Source organism: Pseudopipra pipra, chromosome 5, assembly GCF_036250125.1.
Source record: "Pseudopipra pipra isolate bDixPip1 chromosome 5, bDixPip1.hap1, whole genome shotgun sequence".
In the NCBI taxonomy this organism is placed as follows: domain Eukaryota; kingdom Metazoa; phylum Chordata; class Aves; order Passeriformes; family Pipridae; genus Pseudopipra; species Pseudopipra pipra.
The window spans coordinates 58516428-58532465 of NC_087553.1; the positions used below are offsets into that span (position 1 = coordinate 58516428).

At 37.2% G+C, this 16038-nt stretch overlaps 1 protein-coding gene across 16 annotated transcripts in view; it reads right to left on the bottom strand.

The window, feature by feature from the left end:
* Positions 1 to 16038, bottom strand: part of TAFA5 (TAFA chemokine like family member 5) — a 504297-nt gene that overhangs the window by 88581 nt on the left and 399678 nt on the right. For 5 of the 16 annotated variants that reach the window (XR_010430895.1, XR_010430896.1, XR_010430898.1 and 2 more), the window contains one exon: positions 7741 to 10004. The exons of 6 other annotated variants lie outside the window; for them this stretch is intronic. Coding sequence is in view for 3 of the 10 variants with exons in the window: in XM_064656245.1 (XP_064512315.1) it covers positions 9946 to 10004 (59 nt within the window). In the remaining 7 variants the exon portion in view is untranslated. Of the gene's footprint in view, positions 1 to 7740; positions 10005 to 11307; positions 11401 to 12277; positions 12760 to 16038 lie in introns of those variants that run through there. 5 more of the 16 variants (XR_010430894.1, XR_010430897.1, XR_010430899.1 and 2 more) reach the window with 2 other exon arrangements.

Genomic DNA, 16038 nt, shown 5'->3' on the forward strand with positions numbered 1-16038 from the left:
AATTAATTACTTCAGTACAATAATAATGCTGGTTTAGCTCATGGTAGGACTGAAATATCGGTCAATGCACCCCAGTAAGCTTTCATTGAAATGAATATAGGAATACATTATTGCCTTAGAACCTGATCAGCAGATTACTGTGCAGAATATGTTCTCTGCAGCCTACTCACTGTCTAAGGAATTAATACATTCCTCATGACCCTAGAACAGGTCTGCCTTGTTGTGAGGAAGTTTTTGAAGGTACAGTGAACACAGAGTTGTCCTCAAACACATACCTCTCTCATTAATAATATTAGAAGGTTCTGCAAGACATTCCTTCTTGTACATGGCAATGCTTTTTTGAGCATTGATCAGATGCTGAAGCCACTTTATGGCTTTTGTATCGTGCTTGGGAAAATAACAGACAAAGCTAGATAATCATCAGGTGTCACCAGATGGCATCATTAGACACAGACTTCTGAATTATTTCCCTGAGAGACTAAATGTTTAAACTTGGGAAACCTTTCAACTCCGAATATCATTTTAGGCATAATCTTAAAAAATGGAATGAGAAACAACACTTTTACCTCCAGTTCAAGTTTGGCCTTGAGGAAGGACTGGTTTTGGAGCATAGAAAAATACTGTTCGATGTAAGTAATTGTTTCATAAGCTTATTGCCCTGTTTCGAGACACATGACATCTTTACAGTGTCTTATCTAGATTTCATATTTCTAATTCTCCACAAGACAGACAGTGAAAGAATGATAAAAGAACTCTGGAAAAGCAAAATATTCTTTTTTAACTAGAGACGCTGAAGAAATCCTTAATTCCTGTTCTTCTCATAAAGCCATCCAAAATGCAGTGACTTCAGATTATGCAGCCTGTCCAAAATCCCCTCATAGTGGCAAACCTGACACCTGCTATCCACCTGGCATAGAAGTGCACAGCTAGAGGCAGTACCATGAGATGGGCTTTTAGTTTGCACTTCAGTAGCCACTGCCAAACTCACACCAGTAGCCAAATCAGGCTGATCAGCCTTAAAACATTCCTTTAGAACTGATGGTAACCACTGCAGGGTGTGTCTGCACAGCACTACAGGCTGTAACTAGTGGGAGAAAAAGAAAAGAAGCTTCCTGAGTATGTCAAACTGCCTAAGGAGATTACAGTCACCATCTACATAATGCAAAGTAGCCTTGTCATGAAGCCAGTGACAAAGATTTCTTCAAGTAAGCAAAGTATTGTCTAGCGGGGCTTTCAGCTATCAGTAGTATCAGATTTTGTTAATCCATGAAAACAAGGCATTTCTGAAGTAGAGGAAACTCTAACCTGATGGGTACAATTAAATGCAAAGATTTCAGAACAATTTTTCCCTCTAACTTGCTGTATTTGTCTTTTAGTTTAGAGAGTTTCCATGTGTTTCTGGGTTGGAAGAAGCTCTACAGCAACCTACGCAGGTTCATAGAAGAGCTTTCTTTTCAAGAACATGGTGTGGCCTTTTGCTCTTCTTAGGAACTTTCTGTGTCCCTAAAGATTCCTAAAATTGCATTAATCTGTGACTCTTCATTACATTCTTTATACCCAAACTTACTCTTTTCCTCCATGATAATATCCAAAACAGAGTGAAGCAGTTAGGACAAAGGTAGCAAGCATCCTTCCTCTCTTCCTTTTAATATACGACAGTATGCTAAATGGAACCAGAAATTAAATTGCCCAGTCATCCCACAAAGCAATGTTAAGGTCTACTCAGCAGTAAAGTGAATATTTTGGAAGAGAACTACCCAGAAGTAGTCAATTTGCTAGCCTTCCAAAAGAGAATACATTGGTGTTTGCAATGTTCTAAAAAAGAGAGGGACTCCGACTATCCTTGACTACTCCAATTCCACTTCTCCTAGAACCTGTTACTAAGAGTTTCTCTACTAGTGACTTAGCTGAATGAAAATTTGCTTTTTCACCAGAACACATACTGCTGATCCCACTGACATGCAATTTTACTTGTTGGGGTTTCTGCATGGCTCATTGTAATTCTGGGCGCACATAAGGGAATTAAAACTGTGTATCAGGAATGAATTTCCATTGTAAAGTAACTTGTTTCCAAGCCAGAAGTTTATGGGACAATATCATCTAAGGGAATTTCACAACATCACAGTTGAAAGGCAACACTCAGTGACACTTGAGTATCAGTAGACAGTATGTCCAAAACAGCAGATGCTGCTGCCTGTTGCATTAGGAGAAGAAGGGGAAACAGGTTCTTCTGTGCCAGAAACTTAAAGGTATGTTTGCAGTTATTCATAATTCCTGTAAATACTGGAACATCTCTACAGCCAAAAGAAATCAATCACATGTGATATTTCAGATTCTTGAAGGCCTTGGACTATGTGATATTAACTTAACTGAGTTAGACTTAGCATCACTTTTGTACCAATGAATTTCCAAAAGAGCTGATTGCTTTTTTAACATACCGAGAACAGATATTTACCATTTGCAGCTGGTATCTCCAAATATCCCAGCCCTGCCTCCAGAGAGGAATTGATGGGGAGAACGTGGTTTTGCTCCTGTAATCAAATGTCTGTATAAAAGCTTTTCCTAAGGAAGTTATGGAGACACCATCATGAACAACAATCCCAGTATTATACCTGTTAAATTAAACCAAGGCAACCCTATGTGCTTGCTACATTTTTTAAATATTATTTTTAAAATAGAAAAGTCCTTCCTTTCAGAATTCCAACAGTCTTTCTCCTCTTTCTTTCCACTACCTGACGAGATACTGGGCACTTCTATATTCACCTTGGGTTACTGTTCTTTGTCTACAAATCAGCTAAATAAGACATAATTTCTAAAATGAGAATAATGCCCTTAAATGCTGTACATATATCCCGTATTTTCAGGTTTCTCTTGATGGGTTGGACAGTTAATTGATTAAACCATCTGCAAAGCTCTTGTCTTCAGGCCTTCAAATATATTTTTTAACTCTCACACACTTGTCCTGCTGTCTCCAGACTCTTCAAGTGGTGAGAAGTACCTGTAACACAGTGACGTGCAGTCTGTATGCTCTCCATTTCTCTGTCCTAGTAGAGCAAATGGAACTGTGTCTTTTCTGGGGAGATTGAGGGAAAGGGAAGGTGAGCCTGACATGCCCTATTACCTTTTCAAAATTATTACCATAAAACAAACATGTGATTGCATGAAATTCTGAGTGCTATTGAGTATACTCTATTGCAGATTTTCCTATGATTGTAATAGTGTGAGTAAAAATTAAATAACAAGAAACTTGAGTGGCATTACAATTATTAGTAATTTTTTTCTAATTTTTGGGTGTTAGTTTCCTGTGCACAGTGAAATCATTCAGCTAGATTTCCTGCCCTTCCAGAACTCACCCTCATTTGATTTGTTTTGCATGGGCTGGAAGTTACATTAACAATGTCACTTGCTCTCTCAAAAATTCTGGGAAGAAACAAATCTGTCTGGGGTGAAAAACAAGGGCTACATGGCTTCACTGAGTAAAAAATTGTAAGTTGTGTAAATTAAACATAATTTTCTTCAAGCCTCAATATATTTTTATTGTTTGCTAATAGCATATCAGTTAGGCTTTTATGTCATAAAATTGTAGTCTATGTTGAATTTCTGCTCTGGAGGTTGCCTAAATACATTTCTGTAGATGTAACTGGACAGTGTGGAGAGAAGTAGCCTACATTTATTTTCATCTATCCATGTGGAGATGGTCTGCATATAGAGGAGGAAATATATGTCCCTTGCATTTGCTTTAGTCATCGTGATGGGAAGGACCTCTTTACTGCCACTGAGGCTCTGTGAGCTGTTTTATGCAATGTGTTTGTACAGTAACAACTGGCTCAGGCTTCTACCACCAACCTTTTATTGGCACCTTCACAACTCCGTAAGTAATTTTGGATGGCAGTAGATGTCAGCATTTCCTGCCATTACAGTCTCTGCCTGAGGTGGGTGACGTGTATTGTTATACCTGTGTGAGAACCCATACTAAACCCCCTGTCTCTCTCATACCAATGTCAGCTTCTCCCTAGGCAGTGAAGGAAGACAGACAGTTGCTCATGGCGCTTTATACAATTGTTTGAGGTAATGCTTGGGCTCCTTAGCTGATGTAAACTGCTCTCTGCACATGCTAGCATTGTTCCTTCTACTGTGTCAGACCCTGTACTCCTAACATAAACACCTTTGAAGTTTCTACTTCTCAATGTTGGTTGTTCTGAAAGATCTTTGTAGAACTTTTCTTTTTTCCTTTATTACATTTTTTTTCTTACATTGACAGTCTTTATGGTGCTTTGTTTTGCTGGGGGTTTTTTTGGTGTGGTTTTTTTATGTGTGTGTGTGTTTCAGTTTTTTTTTTACTGCAGCTGTTCTTTGCATGCTATTTATCAATATTTTTAGAAAAGTTGCTTTTTGATTATATGGTAATGAACTTTCTTCATTTGCACACATCATTTTGTATCAGTGCAGCAGCATACAGTGTTCTGATATCACTGTCACCAGTCTCATATTGGCAATATCAAACCGAGAAAATTGTGATCACAGTCAGTCCAAGCCACCTGTGGAGGACATGGGTGCCATGAGCACCTTGTGCTCTGTGACTACAGATATGTATCCTAAGGGACCTCCAATGGCTTGCTGCAACTCTAAAAAGGCATAGCTAACACAGGATTATCACATGAAATCAGTGACTTGACCTAGGCACTGAGGAACTTGAAACCAGCATTAGTACCTATTTCAAGAGCAGAGCCCCTTTTTCACATATGTGCTAAAATTGACATAACTGAAGCCACAATTACATTGATGGTGTGAGAAATGACAAATTGACATTCCTGGTTTTCAGTTTTCCATTTTCTGTTAATATTTGGTGACACATTTTGTCTCTGAATATCCTCATATATTCATAGGCCTCCCATATCTTCACTAATCTGTGTAATTTACTGATACTAACAAACCATGCAATCTGTGTTCATATTTCATTCATAGTCAAAAGTAGTACAAGAACTTGTGTTGATCCTCCCACAGAATGGTTTATTATTAGTCACTGTTTATTCTGGTTTATTGTCATTTACTTCCACTTTTTAATTTATTTTCCATTTTTTAGTTTATTTTTTATCAGTGACGGAATTACCTTTTATATATTACCCATGGGTCTCTGATTTTAATGGGATTTATATCTCTAAAGAAGACAACCACATTATCTGTAAAACTCTCATCTCTGCAGTTAAAATATTTTCTAAAAAATTTTCTTTCCTAATTCCTTGTTTCAAATTTTACTCCTTTTGACTTCCCTAGCATGTATTGAATATACTAAAAAGCACTTATTAAACAGTAAATACTTTGAAATGAAAAAAATTATTTTTCTCTGGTGTTGGTTGTGGGTTTTTTTCAGTTTCTTTCTTGACTTCCTTTCTTTACTCAAGCCCCAGTTTGAAATCTACACTCTACGATGTAGAATATCGTCCTTTCTGCCCGTCCTTATTTGCGTTCTAAGCCCAGTGTGAGATTCATTGCTTCAATGTGGGATCAATTCTTTAATGTCAGAAAGAAAAAATAGTCAACTCATTCCTGCCTTTGGTTGTTACTCATGTATATGTGATTCCTGATATACATTGTTGTGGTAGTTTGGTCTAGGCCTTCTTTGGTGACCAGTTTGTAGCCAAGGACGTGCCCAGATTTACCCAGTATTCCCTACGATTTTTACATAAGCCAGGCTATAAGAAGAAAGGAGGAGAGGCCTTTGCTCTCTTTCCTTCTGACGGCTTGGAGGTGCAGGTTCCCTGCTGTTGAGTCTGCCGTGTTGGGGAGCGAGGCCGGGTAAGGCCTTATCGACCTTGGGAGACAGAGGTTGCCGGTGATCGTTCCAGAGTGACTCTTGGTTGTCCCAAGGAGAGTAGTGAGCTATTTCTTTGCTAACTATTTTAGTTGCTAGATATTGGGCTACTAATCGGGATATACATATATATATATTCTATTTTGGTTTTGTTCCTTTTCCCTTCCCCCTTCCCTTTCCCTTGTGAAATTGTAGATATATATTTCAATTGTATATAACTGTAACATAAGTGTAAATATATTTATATATATATTGCTTTAGCTGTCTCTATCGTTTCGGTTTTTCTTGGTTGTTTTTCTCCCTCTTCTCCCTGAGGTTTGGGAGGGGGGTGGCTTCTTGTCGTAAGGTTTGGAGACTTGGCAGGGAGCCAGCTCCAAACCATATCAATTGTACAAAGATGTTTACAAGGAAAAGCCTTCTTCTGCATTTTTTTAATTGGAAAAGATACTGCATACATGTAGGCTTATATGATGAAAGAGCTGGTCCTGTTTGGTTTCTCCCTCGCCCTTGAATAAATATACCAATTTTGGGGGAGTTTTTTTGACTTCCTGTGCTACATCCAGTGTTGGCTCGTTCATTTTTTCTTTCCACTAGTCCACTCACCCAAGCAGTCATTGCTGAAATTTTCCTGTCAACCAATCATTGACCACCTTCTAGTTCAACTTTTCCTCATAGCTATATAGGCTTTTCAGACACAGTGTTGAATTCTTTATTTTTTTCTGGAAACTCTAATTAGTACTCAGGATTGTGATGAATAGGCTATAGGAGATAGTAAGTGCCTAGGCTAAAGATTTATGCAACAGCACGTGGGTACAATTTCAGTAAACAACTGAATGATTGAGGATATCACATGCATAAAACCTGATCTACTGCTGAGAAGAAATGAATTCAGGGGAAAAAAAACAACTAAAAGCATAATTATGAAATTGGTGAATGATGTGTCACAATGATTGCTATAGTGTGCTAATGTTTGCTCCATTTGATATCCCAGATATTAAAAGCAGTAGTTTAATATGTCCTTGCCTCAGCTAACAGAAAGCTACAGAGAAGCTTTTTTCAAAAAAATTTTAAAGGTTTACTGCATTTCTGGAGGTTGTTTTTATTAGTCTATTATGCGTTTTTATGTATTATTCTGTTCCCTTTCAAGTATGTTTTGAAAAAGTTACTTGTTTGCAAGCTGAGAAATGAAGGATATTTAATAGCATTCAAATAAGACATTCCCCTCTGTGTTTTAAATTCTGCTTTGGAAGAGGCACATAAAATACTTTCAGAAACAAACAATTTTTTATGTAACTTAGTTTTGTAAAATTAAAGTTCACAATATTCTGAAAACATATTGTTCCTGAGAGACAAACATTTCACCACTGCTCTTAGAGTAGTAATTCACAGTGACAAATGCAGCCAGTATATTTTGTTTGTTTAAAACTGTACATTTTGGGAGAGGAGAGAAAAGCACAAAACACATTTTAAGTGCCTTGAGGTGCCTGTTGTACACAGGAGACTCAGTAACTAGAATGCATCTCTGAAGAATAATCAGAATCTTTTGCCTTTGATAGTTCTTCTCCAGAGTGGACCTTATAAACAACGTACATCTACCTTTTGTTGAGCTTTTAAAGTGCTTAGAAAACAAAGACATAAGATTGCATATTCAAAACTGATTGGAATGTATGATTTTAGATGTAAAGATTTCAAATGTACATTCTTAGATACCCGAGTTCCTAGAGGATCTGATTTCCAGAAAATAAATGACCTTAATATGATCTGTAACTAAGCATACCAAAATGAAGGTACCCAAGACATGAAAATGGAAAGGTAAAACTTCAAAGCACAACCCATGTCCTCAATTTCCAATTCCATCTTCCTCTCTGTGCTCCCACCTTATCATCTGGTGAAATTCCTTTGGTGACGTCATGCTCAGGGAACAAGTCTCACTTAGAAAAGGATTTTCTTTATTTTTCATAATTTAGCTGAACCAACACAAAACTGAATACTGTAAAGCAACAAAAATGATGTAACATCTTTCATTTTTCTGTGTTTACTAAATAAGGCTACTACGCTCCCTTTAAAATAAATCAAAACAGAGAGTTGGTAGAGTGAAGGATCTGGCTCTTGAGGTCTACATTTACAGTAAATGTATTTACCATCATTTATTGCATGACATTTTAAACCTGACATCGGTCATTTATAGTGCAGTCAGTCCATTACACTTTACAAGTGGCTGGGCTTTAATTGCTACTTTGATACTGGTCAAAATCCTATGATTAAATAAGAATTTTGTATATATTTATTTTACTTGAAGACAAACTGATACAATATAGGTCATGTTTCCTGCAACCTCTGCGTTAAATAAGCCTCAGCGTTTGAGCAGGCTTTAAAAAAAATTCTTTTATCAACTTTTCATTTTTGTATCTCTCATCTATGGTCACTTGAATAATCTCTATATATTTTTCTTTAGTAGAACAGAACGAGCATAACACTAAAAGTTAATTTGAGTATTAGGTAGTATACTTGAAACCATAACACATTTGCCAGGAAGAAATTAAGCTCCCTTGTTGATTGCATCATACCAATATGTACCAAACCTATATGCCAAAAGGTAAGGTAAAAGGGAACAAGGTTTTTTTTCTCTGTTTTGTCATAATTTCTCCCTTGTCTATGCTGTCTTTGCTAAATTTTCACTAACCAATAATGCCGAGAAAGTGGACTTTCTAACAATGAGGTAAAACACTGAAAATGGGATCAAGGAACAGGCTTCAAACTGACCCTTACATAAAATAGGGGAGAGAAAGAGAAAGAAAGAAAGAAAAACAAACCTTGCTATGAAGAGCAATGAGTAAAATATTTTACACTCTATTTTTATCAGTACATAAAGACAAAAAATAAAAATAAAATAAAAATAAAAATGCCTTCCAACAGTGCAATGGTTGAATGCATTTATGTAATATAAACAACATTATTCTTTGCTTTTTCTACACAGTCCTCTCTGGTCATGCTTTACATCCAGAATGTCCCCATGGAAGAAAGCAAACGACACCAGTCACTTCAGAGACAACTGAAGTAATAAAACACAACTTAACTCTGAACCACTTGTCATGACTGTCAGAGTTATCACGTTAATTGTTAAATAGGATTTTCTACAAATATACAACATATAAAAACTGTTAAATATATAACTTTAGGCTTTTCAAAATACATTTAATGATCTCTTTCAAACAAATGTTACTTTTGTTTTCTCTTTAATTTGCTTTCTGGTGCTAAATGGTGTATCAGATGAGACATAGGCCACAGATGACCAAACATGCTCTTTGCAAATACTGTATTATCCAACTTTAACTATCAAAAATGGAACTGTAGAAGAGGCATGTTTAACTGGTTAAAACTGAAAATGATTTTAGTACGAGAAAGTCAATCTAAGTACAGAGGAATAAAGGTGCCGTGTAGACAGTTTGTGTTCTTTTGTCCAAGTTTTTCAAACATAGGTCATTTTCTCTCAGCGCTCCATAATGTTCTCTTGAACGTGGCATTTCAAGAGCAGGTCTCTGAGTTAGTTTTTACTGCAGCTTTCCGTAAAGACTTCTGCTGGACAACAACATTTCATCTTTTTGAAAGCTGGAATCATGTTTGTGGAGACCTCCTTCAATTAAATGACATAATTCTGTTAAGAGTAAGATTGTGTCCACTTTAAAATAGATTTTGCTCTTTGGTCTATTGTATATACTGAAAGTATAAGAAAATAAAAGCAATTCAGACAGTTTAGGGCACAAGAAGAGTTTCTCTTTTGCACCTCAGTGTCCTCCCATAGGCAAAACAGTCTTCTCTAAGGCTGATTGGGATGATACTCTTCATTGTAGCAGACTCTTCGGATTGAAACATGTAGGTAACAGCAAGTCCAGCAGTGGTGTATAACGCAGATGAAACGTTAACCATGAACTTGTTTGTATTGCTAATGCCCAAGCATATCTCTTTTTCTGTATTCCTTAGTCCAGTGATCCTTAGAATGGTAGAACAAACTTTAGCTCATAATGTAGAGGAATTATGCTGTCACTCATGAGATACAGAGAAACAGACAGTTGAGTTGATGACATATAACGGATGATGATCAACAGCAGTGAAACTTGACTAAGTTAAGTAGCTCACAGAGAGCCTAAACCACTCCTACGAGGATTCTGTGTTGCTGCATTTGTCAGGAGACCTGTAAATCAATAAGAACAAATGAGTGAGTGTCTTAATCTATAATTCTGGTTATCTTTGATGTACATTATTTTAAAATACATTGTACTGATATTTTTCAAGGAGACAGTTAATGAATTTGAAGATATTTATTTTTCACGGCATTATCCCTGAGAAAAAAAACAGGAACAAAGCTATATTTTTATTATTAAAAAATTGTACTTTAATAATTATTTATATTAAAGCTATGAATATAAATTATAATTTACAGTAACTTCAATGCCATCTATTTTCTACTAAGCTACATGCACATTTTTTTCATAAAAGTCACAGAATGTTCTTTTACACACATTAAAGTTACAAATAGCAATGTCTAATACACATGGCAATTAAGATTACTTTTACTTTTTATGTATAGATTGTGATGAAAAATGGACATAAAGCCAGGACCAGATATTAAAAATGCAATGATGTTTACACTGGGAGGCTTTTCTGCAGTTAAGTTTTCAGAGCACTAGAGTGCTCCTAATTTAATCAATACTGCCCTCTAGCGATGCTATTTCAAGTGAAAATTAATGTAAATAATCTCTATTAATTGTCATTTTGTTCAGAAAATTGGTTTAGTTACACAGAAGAAAAAAAAATCCTAAAAGAATGAAAATGGGCAAAGGACTGCCCAATGAACCTGTTGAAAAGACAATGGAATGGAAGCAGTGTTTTGAAAGAGAAACAAAACCAAAATTCACACTATTAAAGAAATCAAGAGTACTGGAAGACAGCACAAACACAAATAAGAAAATAATGACTGATTTATACAACAAGGAGCCAGCTACTCATGCTCACCCAAAGTATCAGTTTAGAAATGATTTTAAAATTACACAGATGCTGTATAAGACAAAATGTTTTGGGGTGTATTAAGCAAGCATGATTGTTACAAAATGTCGTTTGAATTTTGAAACACAAGATCTTCTGCTTTGTCATTGTTCTGTCTCCAAATAGTCAGAACTGTTATTACTGATGGAAATACCATGCAAAACTCCAGAAAATACTGAACAGTGAATGTGAAAGAGCAAAACAAATAACAAAATCCAATTCAATTGGTTCAAGTCATGTATTAAATTTTGTGGTTTTAACCTAACCCTTAGAGCAGCAAATGAAAGAAACACCTGCCTCCAAATCAACTTAGTGACAGCTTGAAACATATGGATCTCTATATATATGCATGTAGAAAGAGAGAGACAGAGAGAGACAGGCAGATAGAGGGATGAATACTTTCCTTATAAGGCATAAAAGTGTATGTCAGATTTCTGCTTTTGTCCTCTCACCTTTTCCAGGAAAAAACACCCCAGAAATCTTGCAAACAGCCTTTCCTTTTCGGACTAGTGATCAGATCTCCAAACCACATGGCCTCAGACAGGCTGAAGGCAAAAAACCTTGTTGATTATTGTGATATATTTCCCTTAAATATACTTTCAGCAAGAGAAATTATTTCAAAATTTTGCTTCTATTAATTGTTCTATTTCCACTTTATACCCCTTCTTGCCTTTTTGCTATGCCCCCTCCTTTTCTTCCCATTAGAAAAGAACATAACTTTTAAGGTAGTGATACTTTTTAGGCTGCAAGACACAAAGCAAATGATTTATGGTTTATTAGGTCTGAAAGTAAACTACTATTGTGTTAAGAATTAGCCTGACATAGCTCCATCTTTCCTTTATTATAGGCTGCAATGGCCCACAGCTACAAGCAACAGCATAAAGTGCTGATGGACTGTGTGTTCAGTGTTTCATAGTGTGCTTCTCTACCATACTGGTCCCAGGACGCAGAGAGAATTCAGGTACAACACGTATTCACAGATACCCGCTGCTTTGTCATTTTATGGGTACAAAAGCTTCCTTCCTGACTTGCTATCCCTGTCTCCACTTTGAACACCCCTGCTGCGTGAATATGGTATCAACGCTTTAAAAGACGAAGAGAAGAGGGAAGAAAATTATGCATTTTAAAAATGCTGAGGAAGGGCAGAGAGCAGGCTTGAAATAAAGTGATGACAGGAAGAGGAACAGATTAGAGAACGGGAGTTGAATTTACAACTTTGGACAATGACAGGAGAAAATGAAATGACTGGGGAAAAAATGCATAGGTTAGCCAGGGAAGTTTAAACATCACTTATTAATGAAGGCATGAAAAAGAATAAGATAGGTAATAAGAAAAACAAATAAAAAGGAGAGAGAAGATAAGGGAGAGCATGATGAGTCCAGAGAAGAGGAAGAGAATTCACACCTAGCCTTCCACCTCCTGTTTTTTCCCTTTCATTACTCAATACAGGTAAATTAATCACTCTCCAGAAAAAGAGATAGAGCAAATAAGAGAAAAGAGGAACTCCTAAAAAAAATGGAAAGGACTTGTTTACTATTTATAGCAGTAGTTCAAACCATTGAATAGAATCACAGAGTCATTTAGGTTGGAAAATAGTTTCAAGATCATCGAGTCCAATCCAGCACTGCCAAGTCCACCACCAAACCATGTCCCTAAGGACCACATCTACATGTCTTTAAAATACTTCCAGGGATAGTGACTCAATCACTTCCACGGACAGCCTCTTCCAACGCTTGGCAACCTTTTTGGTAGGTACCGATGCACAAGTCTGTTTGTCGCTGATTTCAACGCAATCAGTATTTCTTCCCAGGGCTTCAGAGAGTAGGTTCTGTTTCTTCTGGAAGGAGCTAGATTTTCGGGCTGTAAGTGTGAGCTTCTTCAACTTTGAGATACTGAGTGGGTATCTAGTACCAAAGATTAAAATACTACTGTTTGTTATCTGACTGTTTACATGATGGAAGCCCAGGCTCCTGTGTGTTTCACAGGAATCTGCTCAAGAGTAAAACAATTTTTCCTGCTAAAAATCAAAAGCATGAGATACAAGACAGTTCACATGACCATATTTATCTTAGTATTGTTCTTGGATGGCTTGAATATGTCCTGAGAGCGTTTGGCTTATTAGAGAAAATATAACCCAGTGCACTTAATTTGTCTTACTCTGGAGAGAGTAGAATAAGGGTCAGTCTATCTCCAGCTTTGCCCTAATGGGTATAAAATAGTTAATTAGTTCGTTCTTATGGTCAAAGACAAAGGATAAAAAAGTTATGTTAGTCACCTTGAGAAGATAAAAATATATGATGCTTTGCTGAATTATACAGGCTTTCCACCAAAAGAAACCCACATATAAACCTCTGACTTTCTTTCAGTGTAGTATCTAGGATTGAATTTAATGACAAAATGTTTGAATTTCTCATCACAAACCAGAAAATTGAGCCAGGCTGCAGGTGGCAAATATTTTCAGATGTAGGTTTGAGTTTCAAGTATGTCTGGTCTGACCTTTCACTTTAAATGGAATCCATATAAATACCAACAATTCCATGTCAAGTCTGATAAAGCCTTAGTAGTTTCATCTGGTTTTCACTCTGTTTTCAGAATAAAAATGAAAGTCAGAGTGCACCAAAGTTGCTATTTCGCTACAGTAACCAAGTGCACTTACATGACTACCTGTTGCAGTCAGATTGGTGCTCTGTAATGACAACTCTGGACTATCCAGCACTGATTTCTGGGAATTTTCTGGATACTTACAAAGTATTTGATCATCATAAAGATGTTTCAGTGTTGCCTAACAGCTGAACTACTTGTCCAAACTGTGTATTTTACACTTTCAACTACAGTCTTTAAAATGCTTCTGTGAGTCTTAGGATTCTGTATTGCATCCATCAGTGCAAATGGCTTTTCTTTGGGCTTGGGTTCTTTTTGCACAAAGATGATTCACGGAGATGGATGCAGGTTGGGCCAGTCTCTCATAATGGAAACAGTTCTAAACCTTGTACCAACTGACTGCAAGTCAGATAAAAAGCATGTCTTTTCCCTCTGCTTCTGAGGCTCTCTGTTCTAGATCCTTAAACAACTAAGCATGTATGATGCAGAAAGAAAGATGTAAAAGCATTAAAATGCCCAAAGAAAACCTTACACTTCCTTGCAAGATACCTTATGCCTTATGGGAATAAAAATGTAAATTTCTGGTGGTGATCCAAGCAGTAGTTGCATTCATGAGAACTCCCATAGACCCTCCTGAAAATTTATTCTGTTTTCCTCCCTTCCTCTCCCTTCCTCCATGCTGTTCATATATGAAAATTGAATTGCTTAGTCTTCAGAAAAAAAGGACAAGTTAATCTAACTGCAAAGTGTCTGTAGCTATTCAGAATAAGAAAAAGAAGCATGGAAGCTACTCTACTTAATGCTATATTCTGTCTCACTGAGGTAGTCATGGGAAGCACAATTTCAGAGTTCAAACTGTAGTACCTGCAGAACTAGGAATAATAAGATTGGACAAATTTAGTGTCTATGCTTGTGAGTGAAGTCTAATGTATTAGATAGTATATATACAGGTATATTTTCCTGTGCTGCACTCCAACAAAGTGGCATTCATAAGTTACAGATAGCAGAATTTCATTATTAGCCACTTTCTAGAAGAAGATGCCTTTTCTTTTAACACCCACTGTATGTTTCTTTTCACTTCCTCTATTCAAGCCAGACACAGAAAGAAGTGTTTATTCCAACTCTGAGGCTCTTTGCAAAAGATATTTTTCTCCCAATAATAATTATTTTAATATCAATCTGTCTAGAACAAAACACAAAAAGTGTCATTTCCCCTTAAATAACACTCCTAGTCCTATCTTTTCAACTTCCCCTCACCGTCTGCCAGGACTATCATCCTGATCATTAATTTCCTTTTCTGTTAAAATCCTCTTTGTCTCATATTACATTTTTTGAACTTACAAGATCTTGGAATATTCTGGGTCAGAATATACACTCCTTCCTTCTTCTGAATTGCCCATTACTTTATAAGCAATATTAGCAAAGGAACTGCTTATAATTAGAAAACCCTTACAATGAATGGAAATGTTCAAACCACATCTTGTAACCCAGCTGAAATACATTTGACCTTGGGTCATGCAGGTAATCCAGGTTTAAGAGCTTAGCCTTAGCCATATATAACAATAAAAGCTTGCTTTGCAGCATCTGAACATACACTAAGGAAAAGCAATGGAGGTGGAAGAATCACAGACTCATTTACGTTGGAAGAGACCTCTAAGGTCATCAAGTCCAACCTTGTCAACTAGACTATAACACTAAGTGCCGTGTCCAGTCATTTCTTGAACACCTCCAAGGACAGTGACTCTACTCTCTGGGCAATCCATTCCAATGAAGAAATTCCTTCAGATCACTAACTTGAACCTCACCTGGTGCAGCTTGAGGCTGTGTCCTCTCCCCCTGTTGCTAGTTTCCTGGGAGGCTGACTCCCACCTTGCTACAACCTCCTTTCAGGTAGTTGTAAACAGCAATAAGGTCACCCCTGAGCATCCTTTTCTCCAGGCTAAACAACCCCAGCTCCCTCAGCCACTCCTCAAAAAACTTGTGCTCCAGACTCTTCACCAGCTTCCTTGCCCTTCTCTGGACACACTCCAGCACCTCCATGTCTTTCTTGCAGTGAGGGGCCCAGAACTAAACAAGGATTCAAGGTGTGGCCTCACCAGTGCCAAGTACAGGGGGATGATCACTGCCCTGGTCCTGCTGGCCACACTACTTTTGATAGAAGCCAGGATGCCATTGACCTCCTTGGTCACCTGGGCACACTGCTGTATCATGTTAGACAGCTGTCAACCAGGACCCAGAGGTCAACACTGATCCAGAAGAGACAGCAGCAAGAATATTTGGGTTCAGAACATTCAAAGTCCTTGGGCACTGAGGTGATCATGGGGAATTTTTGTCTGGAGTAGCATTAGAGCTGTTGTGGATAACGAAAGAGCAAGGCAGGTCTCATTCTGCTCCCTGTGAAAGTCTAAAATCAGTTCCTTGAAGCACCATGGGTAGAAAGAGGGAATAATGAAGAGGATCTTATAAGACAAAACAATGCAAAACAGCTTGTCTTCATCTCTTACGTGCTGGCTAAAAATCAAACACCCTTAAAATGACTCTAGCTAAAGACTCTGAGCAAGTAACCCAATTTTATCTGATTT